The 20529-nt window shown below is 37.3% G+C and overlaps 1 protein-coding gene across 1 annotated transcript in view; it reads right to left on the bottom strand.

Moving 5' to 3' along the window:
* Window positions 1-19748, bottom strand: part of LOC306878276 (TOX high mobility group box family member 3-like) — a 52297-nt gene extending 32549 nt beyond the window's left edge. Inside the window, exon 1 of the mRNA XM_079430525.1 lies at window positions 18950-19748. Within this exon, the coding sequence (XP_079286651.1) occupies window positions 18950-19048 (99 nt within the window). The 5' untranslated portion in view covers window positions 19049-19748. The remainder of the gene's footprint in view (window positions 1-18949) is intronic.
* Between the last annotated feature and the right edge of the window lie 781 nt (window positions 19749-20529).

Below are 20529 nucleotides of genomic sequence, written 5' to 3'. Positions count from 1 at the left end.
AAAATCCTTCTAGATTCTAATTAAGCTCTAAGGTACCTCCCAAGGGCTCTGCTTTGGCAAAGAAAAGCACTTTGATTTATGTAGCACTTTGTCGTTAGCGCTTCAGGCCTGCCTGTTGCGAACACACTAGTGATAAATATGAGCATAGAGCAATTACTCATATTTGTTAATTAACTCCCGCTAACAATGTTTTCCTCCACAATGTAATGAAAACACAGCAGATTGAACACAAATATGCCCCATTATTTCATGTCTCCACCTACATGCAATTAAGATGAAAATAATTTGCTGCCACAGAGCCCTCGCTGTGAGGGGAAACTTCCACAGCATACCAAATAAAAGCCGTTTACCCAGCACAAGCAGCAATCACATGGAACTGATAGGCTTTAAATGCTGTAATTAGCTCTCAACCTTGGCTGTCCGACTGCATCCCACTAATGTGCGAACACATGCACTTGTGAATTACTTCAAATATAGCAGCTCTCCTCTGCAGCCCTTTAGCCTCAGTTAGACAGGGGCCAGGCGCTCTCTAGATTAGTGATCTTTTCGAGGAATGCCGTACAAGTATAGATCATATCCTACGGCACCCCTGGATTTGGAACAAAGAGGTCTCGCATGCCAAGGCGGTGAACACCTATATGGCTAAATCAGATCCCTATATGAACACAACACTGCCTATCATTTACAAGAGTGAGTGGCACAGAATGTTTCTATACTGAAGGGACATTGTTTATATGCTCAACCCACAAAGATTACACTGATAACAATTCACTCTCTCACTACTAGCACAGAACAGAATGGCTATTCAAACTAGGGGATGTCAAACAGCTCCGGCTCCACCCCAACGCTTAATTAGTAGCGATCGTGGCCTTTTACACCGCGGTGCTTGGTGAGGCTAGCTGAGCTCAGGAGTGCATTGAGCCCATGTGTAAACAGAGCTTTGGAGATTCCAGTCTCCGGGGCTCTGACATGTGACTCAGAGGAGCATGGGGAGATGAAAGCTCTCATACAAGCTTTATCAGGGTGAGTGAGAAGGGTAATGATCCTAAAACAATCTACCATTGGGGGGTTTACAGAGTGTAAGGCTCCAGAGCGCACTGTCCAGCGGTCCAAGCGAACAGATGCTAACGTTGCAGCAACATCTGGTGACCCCTACAGACTGTATGTTCATATAAAACTGAAGTCATGTACTGAAGCAGAAATTAAGTTTATTAAAGGTGAAGTATTTAATTTCTGCACAACTAGCAGCACAATGACTGTTTTTGGGCAGGTTTCTCCAAACACTTCACCCACCTGCCTTTGGTTGGATAAACTCTTTGTCCCGCCTCAAACTCATGCCGTCGGCTTCTATGTTGAATCACTCAAACAAATATTAAAATGAGAAGTGTAGATTTAATTAATTAAAACCATCAAAGTGCTCATAAGTGATAAGTTACACAGTAAACCATCCTGTTAAACCCCTTTGGTAGTGTGCATTTATAGGCTTCATTTCCCAGAATTTGCATCTGAGAAAAACAACAACGCTACTAAAAGCACAACTGCATCTGTATGCTAACAAGATAAGTAAACATCATGTATGAAATTAGACCACAAAACTACTTCAGTATTCAATCATACATCATGCGCATACCAAACCTAGGCTCAATGGGAAAACGTGCCCATTTTTGCCTAACTCCAAAATCACACATAAACACAATTCACTGCAGTTTCCAGCTGAAATGAACACTAGTGCCAGTAAAACATCAAGACCTTTTCACATAAATGATGATTACCTAGGGAAGATTACATCATCTCAGTTTAACAAAGACTTATTTTCATGCAAAATACTGTTATGACCTCACAACACATTAACCATGGCGCATGATTTGTAAACGAATACATTTTTACATTTACATCACATAACCAGCACCATATGTAAAGCTCATCTGACACAGTAACCTTGCTCAGTAGCTCATCTGATGCAAGAATACACTTGCGATGCAAAGCGCTCGGTTCTGGTTGCGAGTCACAATAATAAAACAGCTCAAAGACTTGAAAATGCAAGAGAAAATAGCATGATTGCTTCAGCTAATATATTTTATTTCATGCTTGCTTCAGTTAACACTATTTGTTAGGTTTAGTGTAAGTGATACATTATTCAAAAACGATAGAGCATTATCCTTTCAGTGCAATTCACCAGACATTTAAATTCCTGTCATACAAAAAACCACTGCCAGGTGGTGCATTTTTCCAGTGACTTTGGGTTGTTAGCACCCATTGCAAACCTCTACTGTTTATTCTTTGGTTTCATTGGTTTCAACCAAATGCTAAGCCTAAGACATCACTGAACCCTCTAAGGTCCTCCTTGTAGTCATCCAGCTTCTGTGGCACAAATCAACCTTGCCATCTTTTCGCATAATAACCGCAATATTCTTCTAGTCAAATTTCATTTAACAAAAATGTGCTCCATTTTTACGCCTACCTAAATATATTTAAATAAAAGTCCCTGGCCCCCCCAATATACACTCACACACAGTAAAAGCCTCTCTACAAACTCCAGATGGGAGCCAGCTGCCGAAGTCTCCAATAGAACTTTATTAGAGGCTAAATGCAACATTCAATCTCACTTTAGCAGAGAGTGCAGACTGGTGTTTCTCTCAAGGATTCCTCTGAGGCTTATAAAAGACCCATCAGCAATGAAGCAATCACTGTACAATTTTTGGAAACCGTCTACAAAGCATCCACTCTCCAGTTTTAATATGCATATGAAATAAATATCAGCAGCTGGCTCAGCAATGAGACAAACCATATGGTTGGTGGCTATGAAAAACTAACACAGTAAACTTTTTTTCCTTTTCTTTCTTTCTTTCTTTCTTTTTTCGTCATTCTTCCCTCTGGCAGAACCTTGTCTTCATTTAGCATCAAACAGAGAACATATGTCTTAATGTGTTACGATACAAGTGACAGCAAGTGAATGTCCACTGCCCTGTCTTAATGAAAAGAAGAGTTCCTCTGTATGGAGCAGATTTTTATTACAAGGGAAAATACGCTGTCATGGGCATGATAACAATTTCATGGTTGGCGAATCGGATAGGAAGAGCAAACGTGCGAGAGGTCCTTTTCTCTCTCCTCTGTCTGTGATACAGCATCATTCCACATGCTAGTCAAATGATTAATTGCCCTGGGTTGTTCTGTCAAGCACAATTTAAATGAGTCGGCATGTCAGCACAAGCTGCCAGCCTTTGGAAATCAGTGCCCTTGGAGCAACGTGCCGCTACAGAACAAAACCACGTTCCTGTTCCGCCTCAGGCATGGGAGACAACGGCAGGTCCTCCTCGGCTTTTTGTGAATCCGATTTTTGTGAAGTGCTAATGTAAACATAAGAAACCAAATCCATTCGGAAAAATAGATGAAAAAGTAATGAAAGGAGGAAAAGAGTGTAGAGCCAAAGTGTACATGGCCTAATTCCCATGAAAAACAAAGACACTTATCAGTCTAATGCACCTCTATAAAAAGATCCAATTAAAATCAAGAGAGAGTAGCTTTCAGTTTGAGAAGAACTGGATTTGAAGATATTTTAATAGGTACCCAGATACCTTGTGGGAAAGTAGGGGAGGAGTTACCCGTAGTGTCAGTAACCGATGACCTTTTTTAAGCTAATAGCAAATATCCATTGGTCCTTAATTTCCATAACACAGCTGCATAAAATCACCTTACTGGTTTTAAAATCCAACTGAATTTCATGTTAAGAGAAAGAAAGAGGAAAAAAAGACAGCAAGAAAAAAATAAAGAAAGACTAATAATGTAACAGCTGTGAAGAAAGACGAGAGAAAGAAAAGAAGAGAGACAGAAAGAAAGAAAGAAAGAAAGAAAGAAAGAAAGAAAGAAAGAAAGAAAGAAAGAAAACACTAATGTAAAAGCTCTACAGGCTGTCTTCTATGTCTATGAATGTTGTTACTCGTACGAGCCATTTCAATATGTGTTCTGTTTGCTCATTCAAATGAGTCTTTTGTTTACCCTCACTATCTGAACTCTTTGCTCAGTGAGCCTTACTAGTATTTGCACACCTGCTGTCTTTGTCAGTTCATACAGGGCAACCTGGAGCCGCAGGGCATTGTGGGTATGCGTGGCGCAACCTGACAAAGGACTAACAGAAGCTCTGCAGTATGATTTTATATTATCATCTGACACGTGGTATCTGAGGCATCATTCTTCAGTTACAATAATGAGATTCTCCCTCCTTTCATCCTCTTTTTCTGTCACTTTACTGAAAACCAGTCTTCATCAAATAAACAACTGAGACTGTACCTCTTTGTCACAAATGATTGAATATGTAGAGACTCATGTTACCTTCAGTATGAAGTAACAATCAAAAGTGTTTTAGTCTATTAGAAGAGCTCGAGTTGATTAAATGCTGAGACTATTAGATAAGATAGGGGTCTTAACCATAAATAAAGAAACCTGTTTATTGCATTGCACACTTATGGAGTGCCAAATGGATCTTTAGAAACCACCTGATTCAGAGCAAAAGCTGTTTTTAGGTCACTGAAAATATCCCTGCAACAAGCCTAAGAGGTCGATAACTTCAGAGAAGCAGGACAAAGCTTGTGAGAGCTTTGAGAGACCAAAATATACTTTGTAGGGCCATGAACATACACTTTCCAGACTGTTCTTTAAATAGTAAGTTTCCTCTATTTCCTTTTAGCTTAAATGATGTATAAAAGGTCAAAGGAAATGAGAGCAATCATTAGTGCAATTATAATCTCAGAAACACTACACTTGAAAAGCTATATAAAGCTCAATATAAATTCAGACAGATGTTCTCTTGTACAATGTGTCCTAACTCGATGCAATGAAACAACAAAAGATAAAAGCCACCTCTCAAGTATGTATCTGAGTTTTTGTCTAAACAACCACAACCATGATGAGCAAAAGGACATTTTGTTGATTACTTTAATTTATATTTTGCAGGTCAGCTCCACCCACTCCAAAATCTCATTGGTCCAAACTAGAGATCAACCGATATATTGATATTTTTCCCCGATATTTAAGTATTTAACCGTAATCGGATATGGGATTCACCGATAAACGTTTTGAGAATTGTGCGCAGGATCACCGCAGACAACAACAATGGCGTGCAGGTACTTAAATTGCTGTAGTTAGTAAACATTATTTAACATAGACATCAATGCACAAATTAGATGTATTACATAATTGCCTGATATGTAGTTTATGCAGCTTGGTGAAATAGAGACTCACTCACGGAGTCACGTAAGATGATCCGTCAGTCTGTCCCAATAAAGATGTAGCTTTGTCTGAATTAAATAATATGCAGCCATGAAAGCGCAAGTTGAAAATAAAAGTGCTGAATTGAATTCTCTCTCTCGTCTATGCTCATCTATGGGAAGCCAAACACCGAAAGTGGGAGGAAACAGCACGGTATTAAAGAGTTCGCTAAGCGCTGACCTGTCATAGGACCCACCTCTGACCTCTCAATTGACCGAGCAGCACGACCGACTCGACAGCGCAGGGAGGACGTGTTTGCTAGCGCCACCGAACTGACAGCACGGACGCTGATCAGTTAACAGCGCAACGCAAACATAAGAAGTTTGTGTTTTTCCCTGCACGTTATGAAGATCAGTATTAAGTTATTACATTTCTCTTGCTTATTATCTTTCATATTACTACATTAACAGTAGTGTTAGCTACTTTGAAGCACGTATAGGCTATATTTAGTAGCCACATGTTCAAAGCAGAAACTTCCAATGTCCTCTTAGAATTAAAATGTTTTATGGTTTCATTCATCAAAGCATATATTAAATACATTTTACATTTAAGGATATTTGTATAACTGTAGCATATGATTAGGATATACTGAAAAAAAAAAAAAAAAAAGAGTCAAATTTACTGATACTTTTCTGCCAGGACATTATCCATTAATTTTACCTTACGGAAATACGGAAATTAACAATGGTTTTACTATAGTAAAAGTGCAGTAACCATGGATTGATTTTGATGGATTGATTGTTATTTGTTTAACCACAGTTAAACTACAAATATGGTTAAATGGTTAGTGTAATAAAATCGTGGTTCATTTTCATGTTTTCTGATAACCCTAAAACACAATGCAGTGCAAAATTCAAAATACATCATATTGAATTTACATACACCGTCGCCAATTTTTCCCCAAGAGTTTTTTTTTTTAATTAATTAAATTTTATTTATTTACTTATTTAATATGGAGTGTAGAGAAAAGCCTTACAAACATAGCCATTATTTAAAATTGCATTGTTAAAGTTAAATAACATTACCTTGGACATTCTCTGGTCCTTAGAGACAAACAAAATCCTATATATGTGACCCTGGGCCACAAAAAGCATGGGTATTTTGTAGCAATAGCTAACAATACATTGTATGGGTCAAAATGATAAAAAATCATGAGAATATTACTGAAGCCTAAGTAAAGATCATCCATGAAGATATTTAGTAAATCTCCAACCGTAAATATATGAGAACTTAATTTTTTATTAGTAGGTTAATATATATTACTAAGAACTTAATTTGGACAACTTTAAAGGTGATTTTCTCAATATTTAGATTTCTTTGCACAGTCAGATTCCACATTTTCAAATAGTTTTCAAATCTCAGCCACATATTGTCCTATACTAACCATACATCAATGGAAAGCTTATTTATTCAACTTTCAGATGATGTATAAATGTACCCTTAGGACTGGTTTTGTGGTCCAGGGTCACATACCTATATCCTATTTAATAATAGGCTAGTTCAAATTTAAAATGGTAGCCTACATAATACCTGCAATTGTGTGCTAAATGTAGAACTTAACGACAACAACAATAATAACAAGGTACAAAATAAAAATATATATATACTAGAAGCTGGGTGTGCTCCTTTTGAGAGTATTAGCACAATCAGTCGCTAACTAAGATAACTAAGTAATCAGGTGCTGTTTGACCGGCCTTTTAGTGTATGCACGCAGGCTTCAGGTCAGGTGGACGTGCTCTGAATAAGGGCACGTCAGAACAGCATGCAAATGAAAAGTTTAACCGGCAAGGTTTTAAAGCACACGCAAATAATGCACTTTTGTGAATGCGAATAAGTGCAGTGTCTCGTGAGTGCAACTCTACCACTGAATTAACATTTGATGTGAATGTCGCGCGAGTTGCAGTTGGAGCTGGAGCCAAGAGACATAATAATAAATACAGTGCATTGCTTGAGGTAGATGTTGTGTTTTGTTAGTAAAGGCTTCATTGTATTACTAGTGTTGCCTCCTTTGTTCACTATTACACTACTGCATATATTGCATCTGACACTGGTGTCGCTTAGTTTTATAATGTGAGCCCACACTTTCGTTACGTTTCACCACCACTGATTACACGCAAGCACACATCGCACGTGCATGGATATCACACGCACGTCGAGCAAATGTCAGCCACATCATTCAGTGAAGAAAAATGATAAGCAGCAGCTTCCAATTCACAATTAACATTGAAGTATACAGAGATAAAACAATGCAAGTATCGATAACAGTATCGTTTGTCCTGAAGCTTATTGGTAACATGCCAGTTGAGAAATGCAATAAAATACGATGTTTTGCTTGTTATATTCCAATATGACAGAGAATATTATTCAGTGAGTAAACATTATCCAGTGCTTTATTCTTCACTCTTTAGCCTATTAAACAGCTTATAAACCTAAAACTGTCCTGTCCTCTATTTATTTTCTCCATTTGAAAACATTAGACTTTCTACATTTATTTTGCTTATTGTTAATATTAGTGTTACTGCTAGGGATGCACCGATACCACTTTTTCCAGTACTCGCCCGATACCGATAGTTTAATTTTTGTTACTTGCCAATACCGAGTGCCGATACCGATATTTTTATTGTATTTGTACATTTTTTAAATATTGGGTAAAGAAAACTAAGGAGTATGTAAAATGTTAGTTGGTTAACTTCATTTATTAAATAGATACAGTCAAACCAAAATTTATTCAGACACCTTCAACATTTCTCACATTTTATTCGCTATAGTTTAGAAAATGCTAATAAAATATTACAAGAACTCCAAGTTAAACTGTGTCAGAACAAATTTAGCTTGATAATACCTTTCTATCAATCAATCAAAATTATTCAGACAGCTGTTGGTATGACAATATTTACACAACTATCAATACTTTGTCGGGCCACCCTTAGCCTTAATGGCAGCCTGTAGTCTCCTGGGCATGCTGTCAACCAGGTTCATGAAAGCCTGAATTTCAATTTTTTTCCATTATTTGGTCTGAATAATTTTTGGTCTCACTTTTGTATCAATTTTACTGGTAGTCCACTGTATGAAGAATTTTTGGGTATAATTTGTCACAGTTTACTTTATTTTGCTATCCTCAGTTACTTAAATTAACTATAGTGTCCTGCACCCACTAGTAAAGAAAAATATCGAAAATTATATCTGGTCACTGAATAATTTTTGGTTTGACTGTATATCCTTCGGTTATTTTTCACACTTAATTATGCCCATTAAAATGTAATTTACAATTTGTTGTTACTTTCACTGTTCATTTTTTATTTTTTTTTGCTCTATGGTACATCATCTTAAATAGCATTAGAGCTGCTCCATTGCAGCGGCTCAGTGCTGTAACCACGCGTTTTGCTGTAATTATGCAGGGAACCACTCGTTATAAATCATCTAATATTTTCAGATATAGAAGATTTTTTATTTTTTTCATCTGAAACATGCCGCAATTTAGATTTCAAAGCCACTCATATAATGCACAAACATGCATGAAGCAAGGAAAACACGTGCAGCGCGCGCACTTATGTGTACCGGTGCAGAATGAAAGGGACAAGTACAGAACAGCCTAGCGCATTTAACACAGGCTGATAGTTTCACTTGTGTTTCACTCGTGTTCAGTGCTTAAGTTTAAAAATAAATGATGTTTAAAGTGAATGAATGCCTATATGTTGTCATATATTTACGATTTAGTTTTAATTCAAATGATGTGTGCTGTGCGAACATCAATAAAGATCACACCACAGAAGTGCGCGCGCGCTCTCTCTATCCCTACTGTTAAGTAACTTGTGCATTGTTTTACTTACTCGTTTTTGACATTTCCGACCGAAGTACAAACTTCCCAGTGATATCTGTGAGAAAGGGATATTCACTCGACAAGCTCGCGCATCTGCGCCGCCGCATGTACATTTTTAGACATCCTTAATCTCTAATAACTACATTCTACTGTCTGTTTTTCTGTTGTTGGTGTTTCTTTGTCTGAATATGGCACTCGTGCGTGGTATTGGCGTTTCGTATCGGGACATTTTAACGAGTACATGAGCTCAGTATCGGCCCGATACCCGAGTATCGGTATCGGTGCATCCCTAGTTACTGCTGATGCTTTTTTATATATAATTTTTTTTTTTGTTGTTGTTGTAATATGAAGATTAAATTTAACATAACTGCAAATTTTCAACACTGTTTTAGATAACTGAAAGGAGGAAACACCAAAGTAAAGTATGGACTTACTTCACTCAGTAAATAAATATTGGTTCCGCATATCGGTTATCAGGCATATAAACATGCAAATAATTGGTATCGGTATCAGTTATAAAAAAATCGATATCGGTCGATCACTAGTACATAACTGTACGTTAAACATCTTATTGGCTGAGACTGTGAAAAAAAAAATATATATATATAGTTTGTTGCTGGAAATAAATCCATTCATTTCTATTTTCTAAATGCATGTTATTGATTTTATTGAATTCATCCATGTATATTTTTTGACCTCATAATATAAATAAATTACCATAACTCGACCCTCCTGTGAAATGACAGACTCTATGGTGACATACATAGGGCCCTATGTTTTGCGAGATGCGGAAAACGCAGACGGAATCTCAGATTCCAGTCTTAAAAACAGGATTTACCGTATAATGCAGAATGTCCTGGAGTTTGACAAATTTAGGATGGATACATCAAAAGTATAACAGTACACTTAAATCAAAATGCAATATAGAGTAGTGTCTGTGAATATTAAGCCATAAAAATACCATTTAAATATGAATCCTGCATGTTCTGTGTGTCTCTATGTGAATGAATGGTGCATACGCACGGTTTCGTTTACTGCACACGTACTGAAGCACATATTAGTCGCTGTGTTTTCAGCCTCTGTCGCCTCAGTATATATGAGTACATGAACACATAAACAGTCTTCAGAACTGCTCTGAGAGTCACTTCATGAGCATTTTACCATTTCATCAAATCATATACAAACAGAAACCTCAAGGTCTTCACAGCAATCCGTCAAAACAAAAGTTCAGTTTAACTTGAAGAAACCATGACATAAATATTAGGTTAAACGTACCCATTAAGCACACTTTCATTTTTGAGCTCAGATTATAAAAAGAAAAAAAATATTTATTATCCTACTTGATGTCTTAACCAATTGATGTGTTTGTTACTACATACCTCCTGTAATTTGAAGTCAATCAGATCAATGCACACTGAGATATGGGTCTCCATGTGCTCACACTGGCTGGCGGCCATTTTGAAAGCGGTCTAAAAACGTTCACCAAAAGGGGAGCCCCTTAAATGTGTGTTTTCTAGATGTTTAAGCCTGTATTTTGGGTAAATTTCTCTACTTGTTATAAAATTAAGAGATTAATGTTCAGACTTTTGCATATTATAACCTGGAACCATTTCCATGGTAATGCAATGTCTGATTTTAAAATGGCTTTCAAAGGATGAATTTTGAGATTTTAAGTTTTCAACTGATATATAATTTCTTATGATTTCTAAAGCGTTATAGGGAAAAAGGCAACTAAGAAGACTGTCTGTGACAAAGGTCTGAACTCCTGTTATGATGTAAATTTTCAGGTGCACTCTTGTCATAAATTAATCTATTAAGTTTCCTACATAATTTTTTAACAAAAAAGGTAGAAAAATATCTATTTAGGAGTCTTAGACCTTTCCAACGATATATAGTTAGTCATGATTAGATTAGGATTTAATTGTAAAATAGTGAAATAAACTTAGACGTCTTTAAATATTAACTGATGGTTGTCACTTTAAGTTAATCTTTATAAAATGTCTAATAATTTATTTTAACAGCTTTAAGATGACAAAATCAAGACATAACTATAGTTTTTGCCCAAAGATGAGAGTCATGTCATCCATCAGAAACCTGTTGTATCTGTCCAGGAAAAAAAGCAACTAAAGGCTGGAACACACTACGCGACTTTTAAAATGTGAACAGATTTTTTAAAACACCAGGCATCATACACTTGATGAAAACTGGCCATCATACACTAAACGACTGAGGATCACACACTAGCAGACTTTAATTTCCTTCCGATCACAACAACCGCACACAGAAATGTGCACATTGTTTCTGTGTTCATCCACATGAATTAAATGTTTTATTGGTTTTGTGACGAGTTGGCTGCCTCCCCCCTTATTATCATCACCACCCCGTCCCGTATTCGCCGCCCTTCACCAGGCTCCCGACGGGAGTGGGTGTGTGAGAGAGGAGGGGCGCTGAAACAGCCAGGGCTGGCGGCGTGTGATGAGGCGCACCTGATGTGAATAGAGCCTCATCACCGCCGCTGTTTAAATGCCGAGCGCGCCTCTCCTCGAGAGACCGGTCTCTTCCCCGTGCATTCACGCTGGTGTCCTCGTGGGTCCAGGAAGGGAGCGTCGAGAAAGGATTGAGTTCCGCACCCACGAGACGGCTGACGGGCCAGGATGCCGGGCCGTATAACCCCCGGAAGCACCGTGGGCCAAAGAAGGACAAAGCCGCTAAACGAAGCCGCCGCCCCTCGCGCCCTGGTCCCGAGAGGGGAGCGCGTGCGGCCGCCGAACTCCGCCCCTTACCTGGACCCTTCCTTTCAGAACACTGCCCTCCTTCACAACCCCCGCAGCACGACGAGGAAACCAGACCCCCTGTTTATTTTTGGACACTTTATTTTATTATTTTGTTTAATAAAAGCCTCTCCGAGGCCTGACGCCACACCCTGTGTCTGTCCTTTGCTCTTCCCGCCACAGATTGTTTTATTTAATTTTTGAATGTGTTACTTAGCTGAACGTGGACTAGTCTAGATTCTGCAATGTGCTTAAATGACACTTCACTATGAATATATAACTGATCAAATTGAATGACTTGTTGCTTGATTTTAGTGTTTTTTCTTTTTTATTGACTTTGTACCTTCAAATAAAACAATTATTCTTTAAAAAGGTTTTTTAAAATAAACAATAATTTTTAATAAAACATGATGTGAGCTTAAAGGGAACAGGGGTGTGCTTAAAGGGTACACAAATGTACCCATTAAGCACAGCCAGACTTTTTGCATTTAATGATGTATATCTTAATCAAAATTCTTTTGTCATTTAAAATCAAATTAAATATTTTTATGTGAGGGATTAATATTTTATTTTAACATAACTTTTTTGTACCGAAACCAATATCTTGTGCACTAAATATGTCTCAATGTAGATTTTGGTGAGCTTAATAGGTACGTTTACCCTACTTAATGTAATGACAGTACTACTACTACTAATAAAATTATTATTAAAACATTATTTTTAATAAAATGTTTACCAGAAAAATTATTTACCTGAATTAATTTAGTATTTCTGAGGGAAAAATATAGAAATAAATAAAATAATAATAATTATTATTATTATTATTATTGAGAGAAAAAATAAGACATTTCATAGGGCCTTAAAATTTAAATTTTTGTTCAACTTTGAATACATTTCTGTTTAATATTGGTAGTTTCATGATTTTCAATAAAAGTTGTATTCAGCTCAATCAACAACTGATGAATAGAACCAAGTCACCACCCTACAATTTTTCTTTTTCGATAGTCCATTTCACTCTGATGTACTTCATTACAGAAGAAAAGAACTGCTGCTACTTCTATTTCTTTGTGACTTAACTCAGCAGTTTAGAAAAGTACATGCATAAACATACAATATACAAAGATGTCAATCAATGGCTCTGTATAAATAATACAACAATACGTGACCATTAAATATTCTTTCCACACATATAACCCCAAAAGAAGTGGAAAACTGTAGTAATACTTTCTAAGACTTGCCTTGCTCATCCTAACAGAGATGTTTGGTGACCCCATCAAGCTAAAACAATGTATGGAAAAGTTTCCTTTCTCTCTTATCAGAAGCCATTGTCATAACTGGAATATCTTCTGAGTGATCAGCATTCCAGATTGGTACCCTTTGTTTCGTAACAATAAGATTTGAGAAGTGTTTTGGAACAGGGTGAGAATCAGAATTTCAGCTGGGCCCTTAACAAAAGAAGGAGGGCATGCTAAACCCTCTCCACATAGCTGACTGGCATCAGCACAATGTGTTGTCAGATGTGCTGTGTCCTCAGCATGGGGCACATTCCTGTCTTGTAGAGGAGCCATCAAACCTTTGTTCAACACAATCTCAAGGGAAGATTTGGTGACAGTTTTCAGCAGCTCGGGATCAATGATTCCTTTCTTTTTCTCTGTCTCACCTTCCCTCTCACTCACAATCTAGTTACACACACATGTGAGTACATCACCTCAGGTTTCATTTATTATTTTACTCTGTTTCATCGAACACATTCACAAATGCCTCTCATTAGAAGCAAAAACAGACATTCATACCATCAGTTACCTCAACATATAGCAACCAGAAGCAGCACAGGTAATATCGGAGGAAATGAGATGAAGAGCATTTACAGGAAGCAGCATGTAGAGGATTAAAGACATGATTTATAGAGTGTGATCCGGCCTGGCTAATGGTGTGTGTCAGCTACACATTTACATATTTGCCCAGGCACACAACATCATATCAGCCAGCTACTAAATCAATCATAGCCACTATTAAAGAGTCTGCTGATAGGGGTTAGTGGAAATGAGCTCTTGAGCCTGGGGCTTGTACTGGCATGGTTACCTTTCTTCCATCAATCACCGATGCATCTGAGATGGCCATTGGTTACGGTTAGCTGTGAAGGACTCGAGTGAATTACATTGCTATTTACACAGAATGATGACACTCCCCACGCACAGAACGAGATACATTATGTAGGTTACACAAAATGGCCATATGTGACTAGTACGATCAAGGGACTTTTCATCCTGGAGGCGAAATCACATTAAGTCTAAGTTCACTTAAAGCAATGTTTCAACAAGTCGGAAAACAGAAACAGAGAAGAAAAGGCCGCAGAACAGAGAGAGGTCAGTACTTCTGCAAAAACGCACATGAAGGGAACACAATGTGATTGGCACGTCGTTTTGTTGAGTGTCAATACAAGATCTGAACACCCAGTAGCAGATTACACGTACCCTGCCACAAACACCAGAAGTCCAAATGACAACCTTCACATCTGTCTGCCATTTTAGGACATAATACTGGTGAAATCATATCCTGATGAAAGCTTTCCACTTTCAATAAATACATCAGTATTCCTGGCAAAAGCAATGAGAAACATTTCAGACACACTGCACACTTACATCTGCTACTGCTCTCAAAATGCTATGTTGTTTGAATGGAGATGGCAAGTGAAACTATATCATTTGCTGCGTTCGCAAATCAGCTATCAGTTGCTATTGTCTTCAGCTGTCGATCAGGTAGTTAAAGGGCTAGTTCTCCCAAAAATAAAAATTCTGTCATCATTTACTCACCCTCATGTCATACCAAACCTGTATTACTTTCTTTCTTGAAAGACATTTTTTTTCTTTTTGGACTTCACTGACTTTCACGGCATGGACAAAAACAATTGAAAGTTTCATCAACAATTAAGACTTTAAAAAAAAAAAATCTCTTATTTCTGACATTAAGCTACATTTGACAAAAAATCCTCCATTCACAAAGAATCTGCCACAAGAATCTCTACAAACACACGTATCCACTTGCCCTACAAAGAAGGATTTTGTTACATCGATTAAAACTCCTGAATCAGATCTATGCTGTTTCCTGTCCATGTGTGTAATGACACCTGCTGTGTACATTCATTGTATCACTGTACACAGATTTTAATGTAAGAATGTGTAATTTAACCCTTGCTGTATGGATCAGCACTAGGCCTGAATTGAAAAGCTATATACCTGGGGGAAGAGAGTCTACGTGTAGGTGTTAACAAGTGAATACATGCACTTGAATGTAGTCAACAGTGTCATTTTCTGTTTCCTGCTGCTGTCACCTTCGGCACAGGACCATGAAACTGCATCTATGTCCTTAAAGTTCATAAAGTCTGCTATATGAGGTTGTATTTTCACACAGTATTTTCACACGGATCAGTGCCAGCACCTGCAAACCGTTTGTGTAAAAGTGATTTCCTTCACTCATGTGGGAAACATTTCTGTCTTTATTAAGAGCATTACTCAATATGTAACTTCAGATATATAGCTTCTAATTAAAGCAACATTTCACTATATACAATTTATTATTTCAAGTCGCCAACCATCAGTATTTCTATATAATAACAACTTCAGTTTCTGCATTTAACTAAATTAATTTATTTCTGTACTTTCCCAAATGCCTTGTAATATCTTCTTCACTGATTTCACTGACAGAAAAATAAATAAATATGCATTTCCGAGAGTTCTTGAAGAAGTTATATACTAACATCTGACTGTTATGACAGATAATAATGAGTAAACACTGATAAGTTGGCTATCAAAGGAAAGTAAATGTCATTTGAAATTGCAATAACTTAGTATGTCAAAACAAACTCTGATTTGTTCTATAAACAGTCTGACTAAACCCACACAACTTGTCATTCTCTGCAGGGAGTTTGTACAATAAAAAAACCTCAGTGTTGACTATATGAACCTTTTATGACTTTGTTTTGTTTTGCTGTATAATTTGCACAACATACATGTGTCTTTTACATTTAAACAGTGAGTGAATTAGTGTGCAAAACTTTGCAGCAGTTCTACAGTGATCTGTTTATGTCCATTCATTGCATACATACACAAACATTTCCAGGACAAAGAGAATCATCCATCTCTTGCATAACTGAATGATGCTTTTCATGAGAGAGCGGGATAGAGAGAGAAAGAGAGAGAGAGTCAATAGGTTTAGGAATGCTGACAACCACCAAACGAAAGACAGACATTCCCTGCCAAAATGTGCTGTCTCATTATCCATGAAATCATTATACTATCTCCTCTGCAACAGCCTTAAATGATTTCTGTGAAAATTATCAGTCAAATGTAATGCCTTTACATAATAAAAAGGCTCCTTCTATTACACTATTAGACATCTGTAAGTGATCAGAGTAAATAGAATTCACCTAGAATGCAAATTACTCGTACCTGACATTATGTAAATACAACCACAAACTCACTAAATTACAAAGCAAGCATAGAGTTTAGTTCAGTGTGACAGATCCGTCTTTGATATTTAAGAACAGTTGATCGATACAAACCAAAACTGGACCAAACACAGAACAGAAACAGCATGTAAATGTGTCAATCAAAATTCCACAAAACTGCAAAAAAGCCAAAAATAAAATCACATTGCATTCTGCAAATGTAGGCACTGGTTTATTTAAGCCATCAGGAACACTTTTCTAGTAAACTTCACTGACTGCTACCACATGTGTTCGCTTCATAAACCCAATGCTCCTGCACAAACCACACTCATTACCCAGAATCCACTGCATACAATGTGGCTGCAGACACAAATCAAGACCCCTTATAGCTGCCTCAAGGGTACAGGCCTTTAACTGGATACCCTAAAGTTCAGTTTAAGAACTTACAGCCCCAGACACGGATCTGTTACTGCACTAAAACGATCAATTTATTAAAACTGTCGACTGGACACACCTACTTTTTTGGATGTTTTCAAATCAGTTGTGATCGTTGACCTTTCCAAAGCCCGTGGTTTCAGTTTCAAACTGTTCCGAATTTTTTTATTTTTTTTGGATACACCTGAACCTGCGTTACGATCAGGGTGGAGAACATTACAGAATCCTGTCTTTGTCTTTGGCTCTAAATTAACCAAATTAATTTTACGTCAGTCATTTTGTTTCTATTGTAGATATTAAGAAAGATGTGATACCTGAAAGCAATGTTATTGTGGATGTATAAAATTGGACTGATTTTTGAGGACGTTTGTAGAAGGAACACAACTAAGAACAAGTGTTTAGTATGGGAAGACTGTCCTTTGAAACAAAATCAAAGCTACATTGCCTACATTGAAAAAAAAAAAGTTCTCAAAACAGAATCTAAACACCTCGGACAATGTCTAAAAAAAGATAGAAACTACCACTTCGTAATAAATAAAGTAGTTATGGGTCTTTGTAGCGACATTATTATCTTTGTACTTCATATAGGCTAATTAAGAAGGCAGGAAGTTATGTAAAGGCCAGAAGGGATGGGTCAAATTTCTCCTGAAGATGCTTTAGGTTTGTCAAGCATTATACAATTATTTTGTCAGGTGGTAAAAGCTGAAGAGCAGGCAATGCTTCAACACCAACCTTAACAAAAGACCAAAGATCACTACTTATGCAAACTATGGTATATACTATATAGCAACGACATATAATTTAGTTTGAGTTGGAATAGAGAATATGGAAAAACGTGTATTTTTTACAGTAAGACACATTTCCAATCTATTACTGTCTATTAACTATTACTCTACTAAACTTTACTTAAAATTCTGACACTATTTATCAATAGGGCCAAAGTAATGCAGTGTCTGATGACAGAGCTGCCAAAACAAAGTCAAGCCCCTCTAACACAGAGAACACCTGCCAGTCTAAAACACTGTGACACGAGATTTTATAGTTCTGTGAATTACTAAACAACAACATTTGCTGGGAGGGCTAAAATCCTGGAATCGCTGAACGGTTCCCCCAGGAGCACATAAAAACATTCCTGTCATATTAAGCAGAGTCTGTAAGGCAGCACAATTCACGCATTGTCCTGTAACACTGACAGCCTTTTGTTTGAAAGTCGTCTTTAACTGCTGAAGGCATGCATCCCCCTTCTGTAGAGTCATTACTAAATCCATAGACCTATGGGGTTTTGGAAGTAACTTGCAGTCAAAAGGACATGACACAAGAAAGAGTGGGGCTGACTCTTGGTGAAATCTCTCAAAAAATGTTTATCATAGGCTGACTTAACACTGTTTAAGGAAAATAAAAGGACTAAGAAAAAGCACAGAAAGAGTGCAGAGTATGGCAAGCCATTTAAACATTTATTCATTACATCCCTAACTAATAAGTAATCTAATAATGACTAATATCGCTATCAGTTTCTTCCTTTGCTATTAGTCACAGCAGTTTTCCTAGCAGATACTGAATAGACACTAAAATGCATTTCAATTGTCACTAGTAAGATTTTGAATTCAACTGCAGACCTTCTGACAAGTCATTATATTTGACATTCCATAAATAGGTACTAGTTTCTAACATAAGTACTGGGAAAACTGTAATAAGTACCAGCTGTAATTAGAACACACTAGCGGGAGACATAATTTACAATTTGTTACTAGAAGCAATAGAATAGTTACTTTTCATTATAAGATAACAAAGGAGTAGGTATTATTATCTAATGAGTAGAATAGTTATCAGTGAAAATAAGATACTGTTAGTCACTATCAGATTTATTACTAGTTATTTAAAATAAGTACTAATACTAGTAGTAGCATTCTTTTGGAATAAATGTTAACATGGCTTGCCACATGTGAGCGTGTTTTGGCAGTAAGTTAGCTCTTCCACCTGCTCTGAATGATGGTGCTTTACAAAGTTAAATCACTGAAAACATCACGACCCTTTCATTAAACCTCTCCAAAGTTACCACATCTTACTTAAACTGCTAAAAAGCAAGTATATAGTGGTAAAAAAAGTCTACACCGCTCGCCAATTGAAATGTACTGAACCAAAGAGAATCAACTTTGCGTTGCGCTCCTAGTTTGTAAACACCAGCTCAGGGGTTCAAACTGGGTCTTTTACCTTGTTGTAGTTGTAGTATCCCAGGCAATGGGAAAAATCCAGGTTTTGTGGGTCTCCAGGAATAGAATTCCCTCCGGCAGACGGATAAAATACATCCATGTTTCCTCTCGGCGAAGTGCTGCTCTATGAAAAGGGCGCAATTTTTCTCTTACTTGTCCTTCAACAATCCAGGCGCGGTGAGTGAGGGAAGCGGTGAACAACGCGGGTTTAATGCAGCTCAAGGGGACAGAGAAAGGTTAAAAGGATGTTGTAAGGAGTTTTAGTAATCCTCTTCTATAAGCAGTGATCGCTGGCCATAGTTTTGGGATGTTGAGGAAGGCTTGGCGATGTTCAAACTGCTCCTGCGCTGCGAGGTTCAAGCATGCTTGGAGAAAAGCAACACAAAGAAAGCCGGCAAACTGCAACTCCGCTCTAATGTTCTCCGCTCGGATACACGCTCATAGACGAGCTCGGCTGCTGGATGATTTAAACACACGGTTGTTCCCGCTCTCAGTGTTTCAAAGACGCCTCTATCAATCCACAATTTACGTTTCAAATTAACCGCTGCCGGTCAGCTGGAGATCTGGAGACACTTTAGCCTCTCAAAGCTTGGCTAATTAAATGAAATTAAGCCCTCCAGATACATGAATAATACTGTCCGATGGCACCGTTAGTCCAAGAAACTTGGGAAGCAGTGTTTACATATTCATTACAGCGCTTGAGGGACTCTGGACAGCCAATGGTCTTCTGTTTACTTCAGCCAACATCAAGCTGTGATGGAGGAGTATGGGAGAGAGTGGGGGGCTCAATGCGACCACTCCCCGAGCACCCATCGCCACTCCCCTCTATCAGCCCCAGAAAGAAAGCCCCCGCGTAGCCTACATTACACGGATGGACAATATAGCCAATATATTAAACTTATTATCACTAAGCTGATTTTTATTTTTAGTTTTTTTAGTTTTCCTCACCTGAAAAAAAATAACAAGAAAAAGTAGATTTATTTAAAAAAGTAATAAATCTTTATATATAAAAAACGTTATATCAGGCATTGTACATGCCCCTGTGTGTTTTTGAATAGCCTAAGCTTGTATTGATTTTTTTTATAAGGATATATTTATTTATAATTAAAATGTGTGTGTAAAGTAAAGTCGTGACGTATTTGTAAAGTGTGTGTGTGTGTGTGTGACTGCAGTTTAAGTACTAGCTACCAAAACGTGTGCACATTAGCATGCTGAAAATACATTTATTATACTATTACTACATATATGTAGTGTATGTTGGTGGAAACGCACATACACTCTTAAAAATAAAGGGTCCAAAAGGGTGTTTTTGATGCCATAGAAGAACCATTTTTGATTCCCCAAAGAACCTTAGTTAACAGATCCTAAAAGAACCATTTTGAAGAACATTTAAAAAATCTAAAGAACCTTTTTTGACTACAAATAACCTTTTCTGCATTTGAAAGGATCATGGATGTTCAAGGTTCTTCATAGAACCATTGATGCCATTAAAGAAGCTTTATTTTTAAGAGTGTAAAAAGTGGCTGTTCACCGTATTGAGCTATTAAAACCTGGACGAATTAGCATTTTTGAGATCATGAG

Source organism: Barbus barbus (genome assembly GCF_936440315.1).
Source record: "Barbus barbus genome assembly, chromosome: 2".
Taxonomy (NCBI): Eukaryota; Metazoa; Chordata; class Actinopteri; order Cypriniformes; family Cyprinidae; genus Barbus; species Barbus barbus.
This window is presented reverse-complemented; position numbering and strand designations above follow the sequence as displayed.